Below are 16,520 nucleotides of genomic sequence, written 5' to 3' on the forward strand. Positions count from 1 at the left end.
GCTGCTGCTTCATGTCCTTCCTGGTTCTAACCACCAGGGGTCACTGTGGGGGCGTCCAGCAGAAACGCTGGTGACGTCATTCAGGCTGAAAAACACAAACTGATTCTGATCAGTTGAAAAAAAATCAAAAACGTCTGATCCGATGGCAGCGGTTGGATCCAGTTCTGACCCAGTGAGGTCAGAGGTCGGCTCACCATCTTTGAGGGACTATCTCCGTCGGTTGTGTAGAACTGAAAAGCAGCAGCAGTTACTAACACAGAAACCCAAACTAAGCAGTAAATGCGGTCCGGTGGAGCGCTGCTGGGAATAATTATTAAACATTTTCTTTATTATTTCTCAGCTAAATAATCTGTCCGTTTCCTGATGGCTCTCTTATTTTAGGCCAACTGAATATTCAAAGTTCCCTCAATGATAAAATGTCTTAATTCTGGACTTCAAAGAACCTCAGCAGAACCATGACCCGGACCAGAACCTGAGGCCGACCCAGCAGAACCACAGCAGGTCCACAAGAACCAGAACTGAGTGACTGTGGCTCAAGAATAGCATTTTATTTTAATTAAAGACTAGTGGAGTGTTCTGTCAGTCTCCTCTTGATGTTGCAAGAAAAAGACGCTGAACAGCAACGTTTTCTTACAACTCTGCAGCCGAAGTCGAAACGACCGACCTGCCAGGAAATGTTGACCCAATCACAGTGAAATCCCCCCGTTTCTAGGGTTCTGGTCAACACTCTCTCCTCAAAACAGGGGCGCCTTGTAGGGGAGAAAGTTAGGACAATTCCAGGGGCCCCTGACCAACATGGGGCCCTCCACTATTTATTTTTTTATTGTTCATAGAAATAAAAAAAAATGGGGCCCTGTGAATTGCAAAATTTATCATAGTGTATTTTCTCAGATTGTTTTTAGCAGTAAAAATGAAATGTTCCCCTTCCCAGACCAAAAAAACACACATTTGCCCTGAACCTCCTGGATCTGCAGGAAATGGTTCCTTCCTGCTTGACTGTGACGATGTTCAGCAGCAGACAGTAGAAAACAAGAACGGCTGTGGCTGTTTCTATGCTGCTAAGAAAAATAATAAAGTCAGGTTTTCAAAAAATAGAGACAGAGAGAGAAAAATGTAAAAGTGTAAATTTATAACCCAGTTTTTCTCTGAGAGGTGGGTAGACTGAGATTATCAACCATTTAGCATAGTTAGCTTAGCTACAGACTGTTTGCCTCCATTTCACTAACATTTAATGAATTAAGGAAAAAGGTTACAAACATATTCATATATTTAACTTGAACCTTTTACCACTTAACAACAGGTGAGTCAGTCAGCAGCAGCTCTGACCTCCTGACCCGTCCTCTCTCCTCTCCTGAGAGATAATCTGTGAAAAATCTATTTCCTCTGCTTTCTCCCAGTTCTCTCTAGAAACAACCAATCAGAGACAGGAGTGTTTTAGTGCTGTCAATCACAATCTCGTGGTGCTGCTCATCCCTATGCTGTAGCTAGCGCAGCCTGTTGTGAATCCTCAGTCTAGTTAGCATAGCTACCAGTGACAGCAGATAAACATTTTTCCTGTAATGGTAAGTTGTTTTTCCACCATTAGCATATTTAGCAGCGAGTGAATGAGTTGATTGACAGCGCTAAGACCCTCCTCCTGGTTCTGATTGGTTGTTTTGGTCGGAACGTTGCATTACTTTAGCTAGCAATAGCAGCTCAGGGAGCAGGTGGAGGAGATTGATTGTTCTCACAGATTATCTGTCTCATAACAAACTGTCATGACATGATGACAGCTTTAACAAATATGGAGATGTTTTATTAAAGTTATAAACTACAGATTGAATAAAATGCAACTACATAGCATTTATTGAGAAGTCTGGATGCTTCATGTATATTTTACACGTTGCCTCTGACTGTTGCTGGTGGGGAAACATTTCAGTATCTAAAACTAACAGAAAAACTTTAAGCAACCTACTGCAAACTGTACGTATGTGGACCGTTGGATGTAAAATTCATGAGCAGTAAATATTGTGTTAGTTATCAGTACTGGACCAAAGAAAACAAGGCAGTTGCAAGCCTTTAAAATTGTTACACTTTTGATGGGTCAGATAGACTCAAAACATTGTAACAGCAGCTGCGTGGGGGGCCAATTTAATTTTTTGTCATGGGGCCCCAGATTCCTGGCAGCGCCCCTGCCTCGGTCTGCATGCTCGGGTCAGTGGCGGTATGTCTGCTAACGCATCTGGAGTCCAGAAATGAAACCAGCTTTTTGAACTCAATGTCTCTTTTGTGGGCCGGTTCTCTTGCACTTTACCAGAACCGACCTCACGTGATCACACGTTACAGACTGACAAAAGTTTAGATATGAACTGAAACCAACAACAATGGAAGAATCTGACTTTCAGATAAAACCTAAATCCTGGCATGAAACGGTATCCGGATAGGTCCAGTTTATCAACAGTCCAGAACTTTCCAGAACTTCCTGGGTTTCGTGTTTTTTCATGTTTGTCATTTCTCTGCTTTTACGCTGAGTCACGGTTCAATGACTCAGCTTGTTCGGGCGAACAAACACGACCTAGAATCTCCCGAACTGGGACCAGTAAGGGCTCCCCGGCACAGTGGCGGGTGCAAAACCAGGCGGTGGTGCGTTCAGGGGCATGACGGGGCGTGGGAACTCTGACAACCTGTGAAAGGATGGAAAGCTAACTGAAACTAAAGAAATATGAGATAAACATATGGAAACAATGAAAAATATGCTCAGTCACACCTTCTAGAAAACTAGAGATTTGTTTATTTAAAATATTTTTCTATTTGGAAGGCAGAAAGATACATTTTTAAAGTATAAACTGTTTGGTTACAACAAACTATATATTTACTGTAAAAAAAACAACAACATTTAGACCAGTAGTTCCCAACCTGGTCCTCCAGACTCACTGCCTGCATGGTTTAGGTCAGGGGTGTCCAAACTTTTTGCAAAGAGGGCCAGATTTGATCAAGTGAAGATGCCCGGGGGCCAATAGTTTGTTCGGACATTTTTTAACTACAAAAGTTTCATGCAAATACACTCTGTTATAAAACTATTTTCATTGTCACAATTAACTTTATTTTTCAAATGACAAAAAAAAACAAATATAAGCCACTCAGGCAGATGAGAACAACTCTAAAAACACAAATTCTGCAATTCTTTCATATCTGGAGAGTCAGATAACATTGAACAAACTGTATGAAATACCTTACATTTACATGAGTTTAAAAATATCTTTGCCTCAAGAACATTTTAAACAGGAGTTATAAGTAATGCGAAGTTGTCTGTTATTATTAAATCTTAAAACAAGTGAATTTTGCTCGTCATTTACAATATCTACAGGTTCATAACCAAATCTTACTCAAGAGTTTAATAAAAATAAGTGCCATAAATCCAAGTGCATAAATGTTCTTTTGGCTTTTCGCTGCTGATAGTGACAGATGTTACCGTTCAAAACATTCAGTTTCATGTCCTCAACTCTCAGTGCCACACTGTTACGTGCCAGGCAAACATTCGCAAATTCTTGCTTCTTCTCAGGGCAAAATGTTCTCCACCATTTTCATAACACAGTCTTTGATAAATGTACCTTCAGTAAAAGGTTTGCCATGTTTAGCTATTAACATGGCCACTTCGTAGCTTGCTTTGGTGGTATTTTCTTTTGACTCAGGCCTGCGTGAAGAATTGCTGTTGTGATGCCAGTGCAGCTTGGAGCTGCTTCACTTTTTCAGCACGGTCACTTCCTGTTAGCTTGTTGTATGTGTCAGCATGTTTAGTCTGGTAGTGTCTCTTTACGTTGAAATCCTTAAACAAGGCAACCGTCTCACAAATTAGACAAGCACAATTGCCTTGATTTTCAGAAAAGAAGTATTGTAATTCCCATCTCTCTTGAAAGCGGCGGCCCTCACTGTTAACTTGTTTTCTTTGCAGTGGCAGAAATGAGTGGAGAGGGGTTCGCTGCACGAAGGCAGAGACTGATAGTATTAAAGTGGTGCTGCCACCATTTGGTGAAAGGAGGAATTACAGTTTCAAGTTTTATGATTTATTTATTCTGTTTCACAGTGCAGGCGGGCCATAAATAATACATTATAAAACCGAAGCTGCGGGCCGTATGAAATCTGACCGCGGGCCATGATTGGCCCCCGGGCCGGACTTTGGACATGCCTGGTTTAGGTGTTTTCTTCTTCTTCTTCTTCTTCGTGTGAGAGGAGGGTGTTTGCGGAAGAGCGGAAGAAGAGTGAGAGAGCGAGTGATTGAATCTTTTCTATCTTTGTTTTTTCTTACTGTTTTTCACTGGGTGTTTGTGTTACTTGTTTAATTGTAATTTCGGTTTAGTTTCGTCACGTTTTAAGGGGTTTTTGTGGGTTCGGGTGTGGCCGTCAGGCCGGCGTCTTAGGACGCCATGGTGGTTGTTGGTGGTGGGTCTTTCTCCACGCTGACACGGAAGAACGGCATCAAGGTGGGTGCTGGTTCTCCGTGCAGCGTGGAGGAAGTTTGTTTGGCTGTGGGTGAGGTGATTGGGCACGGGAATATTAGGTCGGCGGCACGAATGAATGGAGCGGTGGTGTTGTTTGTTGAGACAGTGGAGCAGGCTCAGCGTTTGGTGGAAGCGGGCGTGTCTGTCAACGGCTTGTTTTTACATGTTTCGCCTTTAACTTTACCTGCAACTAAGGTAATGTTATCAAACGTTCCTCCTTTTATTAGCGATGAGTTTCTGATAAAAGAGTTGTCACGACACGGTAAAGTGGTGTCGCCGATAAGGAAAGTTTTATCTGGCTGTAAGTCACCTTTACTGAAACACGTTGTATCGCACAGAAGACAACTGTTCATGATATTAAACCGTCGGGACGAAGAACTAAATTTGAGGTTTCATGTTAAAATAGATGATTTTGATTATATGTTGTTTGCCACTTCTTCCAACATGAAATGTTTTGGTTGTGGACAAGAGGGACACATTATAAAAATGTGTCCAGACAAGGCCGGGCCGGCCCCGCCGGGTTCGGCGAAGCAGCAGCCCGCTGCTGCTGAGCAGGAGGGGGCCTCACCTCGTGAGGTTAGTGCGGCGGGGGAACCCGCGGCTGCTGCGGGGGAACCCGCTGCCGCTGCGGAGGAACCTGCGGTTGCTGCGGGGGAACCCGCGGCTGCGGCGGAGGAACCCGCTGCTGCGGCGGGGGACCCCGCGGTGGCGGCGGAAGAACCCGCTACAGAAGAACCAGCAGAGGGTATTGTAGAGGTGTCAGTGGTGGACAGTGGGATGAGTGTGTGTGTGGGAACGGAGGGGTGCACGGTGGTGTGTAGTGATGGGGTGAATGGTGGTGAGGGTGAAAGTGTAGAGGGAGAGAGGGACGGTGTGCAGGGAGAGCAGGAGGAGGTGAAGGGCAGTGAGGAGCAGTTAGTGTGTGGAGATCTGGGAGGGAAAGGAGACGTGGAGGTAGGTGGACAGAATGAAAGAAAGAACAGTGTGGAGTTGGTTTTTAGAGCTGGAGTGGAGGGAGAGACAGGTGAGGCAGAGGAGGAGATGGAGCTGGAAGCTCCTGCCCCGTTAAAGAGGCGCAGTAAGAGAAAGAATGTGGTGGCTGCTGTGCAGGCCAGCAGGCAGGTCAGCAAGCTGGTTGCTGAGAGGAAGGAGGTATCAGACAGCAGCGACGCTGAGAGCTGGTTCTCTGACACAAGTGAGGCATCTGTGTCACAATCTGGTCTTAAAGAACCAAGGTACCCTGCAGAATCTTTTAAAACCTTTTTAGAACAAACTAAAGGTTTTAGGGGAGTAAAAATCGAAAGCTATTTTCCTAATTTAAGATGTTTTTATTTCTCAGCAAGGCACTACATTAGGAACAAAGAAGCATCAGGGTTATCAGATCAAGAAGTTTTTAGGTTGAAGAAAATAATGTCCAAAGTCAGGAAACAGCTCTGATTAAAATGATGCACAGTAACATTTTATTATTTTTATTTTTGATAGTTTTTTGGTGTGTTGTTTTTAGCTTCTTACTCAACATGGATTCTTTTAAAATAGCATCTTTGAATCTTAACGGGGCGAGGGAAGCTGAGAAACGGGCTTTAATTTATCAAACACTAAATCAAAAGAGAATTGACGTTATTTATTTACAAGAAACTCACAGTGATCTTTTAATTGAAACAGACTGGGGCAGAGAGTGGAGGGGGGAGGTCATTTTAAGCCACGGCACCTCCCAGAGTGCAGGGGTGGGCTTCCTGTTCTCCAAAGCTTTCACCCCAAACTCAATAGAAGTGGAACATGTCGTTCAGGGGAGGTGTCTTTTAGTCAAAACACAGTTTGATCATTTTAGCATGGTTTTTATTAATATTTATGCTCCCATTACCAATGCAGAGAAGAAGCGTTTTTTTGAACAAATTGGGGAAAGGTTGGGTGATTGTGGGTCTGAGGATTATGTTTTTAGAGGCGGGGATTTTAATTGTACAGAAAACGAGTTTTTAGATCGCAATCATGCAGAGCCGCATCCAGCAGCCCAACATGCTCTGCGGCAGCTGGTCTCGTCTCACGGCCTGGTGGACGTATGGAGGAGGATGCACGCAGGCTCCAGGCAGTACACATGGTCCCACATTAAGGAACACCGAATCTCTTTAGCTCGACTTGATCGTTTTTATTGTTTTAAACACCATTTTAACGTGTTTAAAACATGCCAGATTTTACCGGTGGCTTTTACCGATCACTCGTTGCTTTTAGGTAGTGTTTTTATTAGAAACATTTTACCTAGGAGCGCTTACTGGCATTTTAACTCAGCTTTAACTTATGATCAGGGTTTTAAGGAGATTTTAGGTTATTTTTGGACTGGTTTTAGACAGAGAAAGTCTGATTTTACTTGTCTGAGACAGTGGTGGGACCATGGCAAAGTTCAGATAAAACTGCTGAGTCAGCAGCACACTCTTAGTGTCACCCGTGACATTACCGGATCTATCAGAGATCTGGAGATGAACATCGTGGAATTGGAACAACTTAGTGAATCCACAGGAAATCGAGAGCACATTGAAGCTCTCAAATCTAAAAGGCTAGTTTTAGCAAACCTGCTGGAGAATAAAGTCCAAGGCGCATTGGTCAGGTCCCGGATCCAGAACATCACAGAGATGGATGCTCCCTCTGGCTTTTTCTTCAGCTTGGAGAGGAAACACGGGCAGAGGAAGCAGATCCACTCTTTGCTGTCGGACACAGGGCAGCAACTGAGTGAACCAGGGCAGATCAGGAGGAGGGCTGTGGAGTTTTACCGGTCTCTGTTCCAGAGTGAATATGAGGAAAACGAGGAACTGTTCGAGGAGTTCTGCAGTGAACTGCCTCAGGTCTCCGAGGAGACCAACACTGACCTGGAGCGCCCCCTGGGGCTTCAAGAACTCCACACAGCCCTCCTCAGCATGCAGGGCCAGAAGTCCCCGGGCATTGACGGGCTCACTGTTGAGTTTTACAAGGCCTACTGGGATCTTCTGGCCCAAGACATGCTCGATGTCCACAATGAGAGCCTGCTTACTGGTTCACTCCCTTTGTCCTGCCGCAGGGCAGTTATCACTTTGCTGCCCAAGAAGGGAAATCTGCAGGACATGAAGAACTGGCGCCCTGTGTCCCTCCTCTGCACAGATTACAAGATCCTCTCCAAAGCTCTGGCCACGAGGCTGGGGAAAGCTATGGAGCAGGTCATCCACCGGGATCAGACCTATTGCGTCCCCAGCAGGTCCATGGTAGATAACATCTACCTCATTCGGGACGTTTTGGAGGTCTCTGGTTCATTGGGTTTGCAGACTGGCTTGATTTCACTAGATCAAGAAAAGGCATTCGACCGCGTTGAACACGGCTTCCTATGGAAAACCATGAGGGGGTTTGGGTTCAGCGAGGGTCTTATTGCCAAGATCCAGGTTCTGTACAGTGAAATTGAGAGTGTGCTGAAGATCAACGGTAGCTTGTGTGCTCCTTTTAGGGTGTGTAGAGGCGTTCGACAGGGCTGCGCGCTCTCGGGGATGCTCTACGCACTCTCCCTGGAACCTCTCCTCCAGAAAATACGCTCGAGTGTTTATGGTCTGGTTTTACCTGGTTTTAAAAACAATGTGGTTTTATCTGCCTATGCTGACGATGTTGTTGTTTTTATTAAAGATCAGCGAGATGTCAGTATTTTAACCGAGATCACGGAAAGGTTTTCCACTTTGTCCGCTGCGAGGGTGAACTGGGGGAAAAGCGAAGCACTGGCTGTCGGCGAGTGGCCCGACGGGCTCCCAGTTCTCCCTCAGGGTCTTTTATGGAAGAAAGATGGTTTTAAGTATTTGGGTGTGTTTTTAGGCAATAAAACTACTGTGTGTAAGAACTGGGAAAACATTGAACAAAAAATACAAAATAAGGTGTCAAAATGGAAGTGGCTGCACTCACAGATGTCATACCGGGGCAGAGTGCTGGTTTTAAACAACCTCGTTGCTTCGCAATTGTGGCATAAACTTGTTGTGTTAGACCCACCATCTGGCCTACTGGCAAAGGTCCAATCAGAGATGGTCAACTTCTTCTGGAACGGTCTACACTGGGTGCCACAGTCTGTTTTGTTTTTATCGAGAGAGGAGGGGGGCCAGGGCCTTGTCCACCTGGCCAGTAGAACAGCTACTTTTAGATTACAGTTCCTCCAGAAGTACTTGACAGGTTCCCCTGTATGGAAAGATGTGGCCAGCTGCATTCTCAGACGTGTTAATTGTCTGGGGCTGGATGCTGCTCTGTTTTTTTTTTTTTTTTTTTTTTTTTTTTTTTTTTTTTTTGTAACCCCTCCAGGGGGTCTTTTTGTGGGCTCTAGAGTCCCTTTTCATGAAGTAGGCTGACAGGAAAGGGGGAGGGAGAGGGGGGAAGACATGCGGTAAATGTCGCCGGGTCCGGGAGTCGAACCCGCGACAGCCGCGTCGAGGACTTGAGGCCTCCAAATGTGGGTCGCGCTAACCCCTACGCCACCACGGCACGCCCGCTGCTCTGTTTTTAACCGATTTTAGTCTTTTAAAGTTAAAAGGGTTGCCTCAGTTTTATCAAAGTGTTTTTAAATCGTGTGCTCTTTTTAAACAGCACAGATCAAGGACGCAAATTTCTCTACATTGGCTTTTAGAAGAACCACTAGTGTATGGAGCGCGACTAGATGTCCGTGACGGCGCCACACCAGGACTTGCCGAGGCGCTGATCAGGTCCGGTACGGTGACCCTGGGACGGTTGGTGCGAGTGGCTGGACCGGATTTTAAGAACATTCAGGGAGTTGGCTCACTGCTGGGGATCCGGTCCGCCAGGTTCACACAGCGCTTCATGGACCGGGTGAAGGTAAAGATGACGGCTGGGGAGAGGCGGCTCCTGCAGCTGCACTCCACAAAAGACTGCCTGCCCGATCCGACTGACCCATTCCCGGACCTGTTTATAATTCCGGATTTCGGAGAGGACGGTGGTCCTCTACTTCAAAGTCCGGACGAAGGACTGGACTTGTGCAAAACGGGGCCAAAAATACTGTACAACTATTGTGTAAAAATCCTGAACAAAAGAACTCTCCATAAAAGAACTATCAGTGTGTGGAGCGACAGACTCAAAAGTCAGAAACCTCAGTGGAGGACTCTGTACAAACCTCCGATAAAAAAACGGACTGGTGATTTACAGTGGCGGATTCTTCACGGCGCCATCGCCACCAACTCATTTTTATCGGTCATCAGTCCTGGGGTTTTAAACGAGTGTCCTTTTTGTAGTTTGTCCGAGAGTGTTTTTCACGTTTTTATAGATTGTGTACGGTTAACTGGCTTTTTAAATTTTTTAACGAGCATTTTTAGCCTTTTTAGCGTGGTTTTTACCAATTCTGTTTTTATCAATGGTGTACATTACAGCCGATCCACTAGTTTTAAATCCCGGCTTTTAAATTTTTTAATAGCCGAAGCCAAGATGGCTATTTATTTGACTCGACGGGACAAAATGCAGGCTGGACCTCGACTCGACGTGGTGGCTCTGTGGAAGGTTAACATCAAGGCCAGGTTGAAGTTGGAGTTTTGTTTCCACAGAGCCACCGGGGATTTGAAGGGTTTTTTAGAACTGTGGGGTTTTAACAATGTGTTGTGCACCATTTCTAATCAGGGAGAACTAAAATATAACCAGTTGTTATTGTAACTATTTATTGTGGGGTTTTTTTAGTATTCTTGACCTGATTACGTAATGTATTGTTGGATTATTGTATAATAAATGTTTTGTTAAAAATCAAAAAAAAAATCTTCTTCTTCTTCTTCTTCTTCTTCTTCTTCTTCTTCTTGTTTTATGGCGGTTGGCAAACAATTTACAGGTGCATTACCGCCACCTTCTACAGGTGTTTTCTTGCTTCAGTCCAGCTGATTTCAATTGATGACTGATTATTAACAGGCGTTTGTTGAACTGCAGTCAGTTGAATCAGGAACATTAAAGCAGGGAAACCTCTAAAACATGGAGGACAGCGGGCCTGGAGGACCAGGGTTGGGAAACACTGGATTAGACAGAATAATAAGATGCGCAAAGATTTGAGTGATGATGTTGAACAGTGGAGTGGATTCCCACGTCTCGTTTGCGCTCGACGCTTTCTGGTGGTTCCGTTTCCCACAACACACGGTCCGTAAACGCAGCACGGAACAACGAGCTGTTTGCAGTCGAGACAGACGACGCCGGTCAGCGCCGTGTGCAGAGCCGCAAACACACGATGACTCGCATATTAGGCTCGTTTTGAATAAAATATGAGATTTAAAAACCTGGGATGGACTGGCGACCTGTCCAGGTGACCCCGCTGACCCCTGGAGATATGAAGCGTCACCTGGTGACCCCGCTGAGAGTCAGGGAAGAGGGTGATGGATGATGGACATTTTAAAATGCCTTTATTAGGCGTTTTTCATAAAAAATAAACATGTTTTCATTCAATTTAGCAAATAAAAAGTTTAAGCTGGAGGAAAAGACAAAAAGATTTATTAAATCAGTTCAAATGAAATATCTGAAGAGTTTTATTAATGTTCACAATAAAGCAACAGGAAACTCTTCATAGAGATGCATGCTGGGACGTCAACAGTTAAAAAAAACCTCCAGATGTTTTGTTGTTGTTGTTTTCACAGTAAAATCCTATTATTATTATTATTATTATTATTATTATTATTATTATTATTACCATCAGTGTAAATACTCTCCTTATGTGAAGAACTCCGCGGTTCTCCTGGTCCGGGTCAGAACCGGGACACTCGGTGCTGTTATGTAACGTTCAGGGACCAGGCTGTCCTCTCATCAGTGTCTCTGTCCCAGCCGTGTGCAGAGCGCTGTGCGCGTGCGCAGTGCGTGTGTTTGCGCCCGGCTCGGCTGGCTGCGCTGCGCTATAAAAGAAGCGCCTCCAACCAGGAGCCACATCAGCTGATTCACCTCTGAAGACCCGCACCGCCTCTGCTCAGACATGGATCCCTGCGACTGCGCCAAGAGTGAGTATCTCGTTCCGGTTCTGGTTCCGGTTCTGTAGCTTGGAGGCTGATCTGATTTTTTTCTCCTTCAGCTGGAAAATGTAACTGCGGAGGTTCCTGCACCTGCGCGAACTGCTCCTGCAAATCCTGCAAGAAAAGTAAGAACATCTTCATCTTCCTCTCTCCAGCTGGAAGCTCCAGTTTCTCTCAGTAATGGTCGAACTGGTGGAACTGGTGTCCAGCTGCTGGTCCTGATCTTTGCTGCTCTTTGCTTGCAGGCTGCTGCTCTTGCTGCCCATCAGGCTGCAGTAAATGCGCCTCTGGCTGCGTGTGCAAAGGGAAGACCTGCGACAAGAGCTGCTGTCAGTGAGGAGCCTGACCCCCCTCCCCCACCTGCTGCTGAGGAGAAAAGTCTTTCCTTGTTTCCATGGTGTAGAAAATGTTTTGTACTCATCTTGAAATAAAAATGTGTCAATATTGTGACGTTTTCCATGGTTGGTTTCTTCATGCTGAGCTGGAAATATTGCAAGGTGCTCCAGCCTTGAACTCCTGGTCTGAGGTCTTTAAGCTGCGGACTGGAACAGAACCAGTAACCCAGAGCCCAGTCTGACCTGCTTGGCCTGGAGAAGACCGGTCCAGTCCTGATGATCCGCTCGCTGCTCCGACACGTTCATGACCTGATTGAGGCAACAGAGGGGGCAGGAAACACTGCCAGTCAGCTGGCTGAAAAGCAACTTGAAACCTGGGTAACTGTTCTGAAAGGGTTAAAATGGGAACTATGGGCAGAAAACTCAATACATGTCAGCTAATGTAAATGTCCAAGAAACTAACGGACCAAAAATGGTAATGTGGGAACTCTGCCGTTTCAAAGAAATTCAACATGAAACCAGTACTTCCAGTAAGTCTTGTGGTAGACGGGTGAAGTCCAGTAACCAAATGCAGTGTCATGACTTTTGGATCTTCAAGTATCTCATCAAGTTCAGCTGCTGTATGAACAAGAGGTCTGACTTTGACTGTTAACTGCAGTTCAAAGTGCTAAAAAGGGAACAACAGACAGCAGCTGCTTTTTCAGTCAAAATGAAAGTTGAGGACTGTTATAATAAAAGGGCCATTTCTCCCTCCATGTCTGGAGCGCGTGCAGATGTGTGAGCTGCTATTATGACATTCTTCCAGTTGAAAAATATAAATTGACCTGTTACTGTTTTTAACACTGTGTGATTTCTCTTTTAATTGCTAAGAGAGTCATAGTTTTATCAACTGAAGTGTTTTTTAGCCTGACAGGATAATCACCAAACAACGTCACGAAGGAAAACTCCCCACCTGAGCATCAGCACCCACAGCACCTTCAGCTGTGGTTACTGGCACATATAAGAAGACCCCTATACAAGCCACCAATGCCAACATGTGTGTGTGTGTGTGTTCTAACCATCCATGAAGACATTAAGGAGACTCTGAATGCTACAGCCTCTCCTGAAACAACGTGAAGGACCAGTCAGGTTTTACCTGAGGTTCTGTTTTCCCTCTCTGGACCGGGACTGATGGTATTAAACCCGTTTCTGGTTTCGACACGTTTATTGTCTGGGCCTAATTTGGGGCAAATCTTTATGGTGTCATGCTCAGATGTTAAAAGTTGTTTCTGGTTCTCAACAGTTTCAAACAAAATTAAATAAATTGTTGTTTAGTGTCTAAGAAGTCTTGATTCATAGCTACAAGTTTACTTTAGTTTGCAGTTATGTCTTTGTGGTGGGATGGTGTTCCACCCTTCCAACTATGTGCACCAGGTGTATCAAGTAGCGCGCAGTTGATTGGTGGGCGGGGCAAATAGCTTTTATTAAGGAAGAATAATTTAAAATTAACTTTGGACAAAACGTTTGGCTCTCTCTTCCTTAATCTTCCGGGTCCTCAGCGGGCGGCGTGCAGCGAGCAGGGAAACAACAACGCTACGCGTTGACGTCACAGAATCACAGAGTTTAATCCCATACAAAGCAACGCATTAATTAACAACAAAACTGCAGAGGAACAGAGATATACATTCATTACCTTGAGACAGGAAAAATAGAGAAAGAAAAAACAAAGAAAAGGCAAAGACGTGTCTTTGGAGATAGCTGATGCAAAAAAGCAAAATGGCAGCTTTCTGAATTTTTAGTGGTGTGCACCAAGTCTTATACCAAAGGTGTGTCTTTGTTTCTTAATATATGCACTTAAGGCGTTCCTCTAGTTGACCAACTGGAAACTCCCTTAGGCACTCAGAGAAAACTTAGGAACTCCCCTTAATTTACGGCAAAGATCAAAGGGCCATCTGGTCTCTGGTAAAACAAAAGAGCGAACCGCTACGTCCTGACCCCCTGTGATTCTACGGTCATTCTGGGTAGAGAGAAAAACATGAGATAAGATTTCCCACCACCCCAGATGTTGGTTCCTGGAAGACTTTTGATCTGCTGTGGACAGACCAGATGTCTCTCCCCCAAGCTCCAGTGCTTCTGCCCTGCAGGCTATGCTAATTTTATGGCTTCGTGTGCTCTGGCCGCACAGCGGGAGGCCCCATTGAGTGATCTGCATTTGGCCCCTGTTTGTCTGAATGCTTAACACAAACCTGTTCAAAATAAAGAAGTTTGTTCAAAATAAGAGTGTTGAATATACCTTTTACACATGCCGTAAAATTAACTATATTAAGCACTAAAAATAATCATTTTTCCTCAACACTTTATAGCTGAGCAGGCCGCTGCGAGGTGTGTGTGTCTTTGTTTCCCCTACTACATGTCGGCTGCCCAAGTGGCTGGTGTGCTAGGTCCGCCCATCTGAATCGTAAGTGCCATTTGTACCATCTGTGGCTGGGATTGTGGTTGGGTTTTGGTGCTATACCTGCCGTGCGTTTCTGCAGCGTTGCTCTGCTGGCGTTAGCGGCTGCAGCTGGAGGTTGTTGCGGCGTGCGGCTTCCATCTAGCCCTCGCCTGCTGATCCTCTCTCTCCCTGGGTCGGCTGTGCTACCACTCCTGGGTAAGCTACCTGTTTAGATTCTAATTTAGTTTACCTGAATCCACAGGTTTTCTAATGAGTTTTTTGATTTAGGATTGTCTTGGAGTTGCAGCGCTTGGACGCTCTGCTGTCTTGTCTTGCCGGTGTTTGTTTGGGCCGCTCTGAAGGCAACCTGTTGCTGATTGGACCGGCTGAGCGAGCGGGACCGACTCCTCTGGCCCATTTGAAAGGCACTGAAATTGGACAACGACGATTTGTTCCACCGTTTGAAAGCGTTTGTGTTTTTTTCTTTTATAGTTTGTTTGCTTATTATTGAAATTACTAATGAGTTTGCTTTCTTTTGATTTACTAGTTTGTTTTCTCTACATTGCATGTTTTGTTTGTTCATTTATTTTTTTTGGAATAATTCAAATTGTCCTTTTATTTCACATGATTTTACATTTTCATGGTAAAAAAGGTGGTGCCATTATTTTATACTTGTATATATGTACAGGGGTTGGACAATGAAACTGAAACACCTGGTTTTAGACCACAATAACTTATTAGTATGGTGTAGGGCCTCCTTTTGCGGCCAATACAGCGTCAATTCGTCTTGGGAATGACATATACAAGTCCTGCACAGTGGTCAGAGGGATTTTAAGCCATTCTTCTTGCAGGATAGTGGCCAGGTCACGACGTGATGCTGGTGGAGGAAAATGTTTCCTGACTCGCTCCTCCAAAACACCCCAAAGTGGCTCAATAATATTTAGATCTGGTGACTGTGCAGGCCATGGGAGATGTTCAACTTCACTTTCATGTTCATCAAACCAATCTTTCACCAGTCTTGCTGTGTGTATTGGTGCATTGTCATCCTGATACACGGCACCTCCTTCAGGATACAATGCTTGAACCAGAATGGTTCGGTAGTCCTTGGCAGTGACGCGCCCATCTAGCACAAGTATGGGGCCAAGGGAATGCCATGATATGGCAGCCCAAACCATCACTGATCCACCCCCATGCTTCACTCTGGGCATGCAACAGTCTGGGTGGTACGCTTCTTTGGGGCTTCTCCACACCGTAACTCTCCCGGATGTGGGGAAAACAGTAAAGGTGGACTCATCAGAGAACAATACATGTTTCACATTGTCCACAGCCCAAGATTTGCGCTCCTTGCACCATTGAAACCGACGTTTGGCATTGGCAAGAGTGACCAAAGGTTTGGCTATAGCAGCCCGGCCGTGTATATTGACCCTGTGGAGCTCCCGACGGACTGTTTTGGTGGAAACAGGAGAGTTAAGGTGCACATTTAATTCTGCCGTGATTTGGGCAGCCGTGGTTTTATGTTTTTTGGATACAATCCGGGTTAGCACCCTGTCGTGGGAAAAAAAACTATTTCCAAGCACTGTTCAGGTAAAATCACTCAATCAGGTTTATTCATGAATTGTGCAAAACTCAGAGAGCTCACAGGACAATCAATAATGAAGCAAGTCTGAAACGGAAAGCTCTGCCAGGCAGAGACAACACATGAGTTTTGTACAAAGGGATAAGGGATCCAAAGCCTGGGAATCAGACTGGTTCCCATGCAGCTGGGGAAAAATAACGTCCAACCTTGTGCATGTAGCCCAAACAGCTTTAACTTGGTGGGAATATACAGAACTTAGAATAAACATATAGCAATACAACTAGCAGGTGTAACCTAACTGTAATTTTTCCACATCACACCCGAACATCCCTTTCAGACAGCTTCCTCTTGCGTCCACAGTTAATCCTGTTGGATGTGGTTCGTCCTTCTTGGTGGTATGATGACATTACCCTGGATACCGTGGCTCTTGATACATCACAAAGACTTGCTGTCTTGGTCACAGATGCGCCAGCAAGACGTGCACCAACAATTTGTCCTCTTTTGAACTCTGGTATGTCACCCATAATGTTGTGTGCATTGCAATATTTTGAGCAAAACTGGGCTCTTACCCTGCTAATTGGACCTTCACACTCTGCTCTTATTGGTTCAATGTGCAATTAATGAAGATTGGCCACCAGGCTGGTCCAATTTAGCCATGAAACCTCCCACACTAAAATGAGAGGTGTTTCAGTTTCATTGTCCAACCCCTGTATATCACATGTGTATCACATATTTCTACATGTGGAA

At 45.0% G+C, this 16,520-nt stretch overlaps 1 protein-coding gene across 1 annotated transcript; it reads left to right on the plus strand.

Annotated features, from left to right (window-relative positions):
• The first annotated feature begins 11,291 nt into the window (after positions 1-11,291).
• mt2 (metallothionein 2) lies at positions 11,292-11,896 on the plus strand. Its single transcript, XM_032546647.1, has 3 exons — positions 11,292-11,437; positions 11,509-11,574; positions 11,695-11,896. The coding sequence occupies exons 1-3, from the start codon at positions 11,413-11,415 to the stop codon at positions 11,784-11,786; spliced, it is 183 nt and encodes a 60-aa protein (XP_032402538.1). The 5' UTR covers positions 11,292-11,412; the 3' UTR covers positions 11,787-11,896.
• Positions 11,897-16,520: the final 4,624 nt, after the last annotated feature.

The sequence above is a fragment of the Xiphophorus hellerii genome, chromosome 2, assembly GCF_003331165.1.
Source record: "Xiphophorus hellerii strain 12219 chromosome 2, Xiphophorus_hellerii-4.1, whole genome shotgun sequence".
Lineage (NCBI taxonomy): Eukaryota > Metazoa > Chordata > Actinopteri > Cyprinodontiformes > Poeciliidae > Xiphophorus > Xiphophorus hellerii.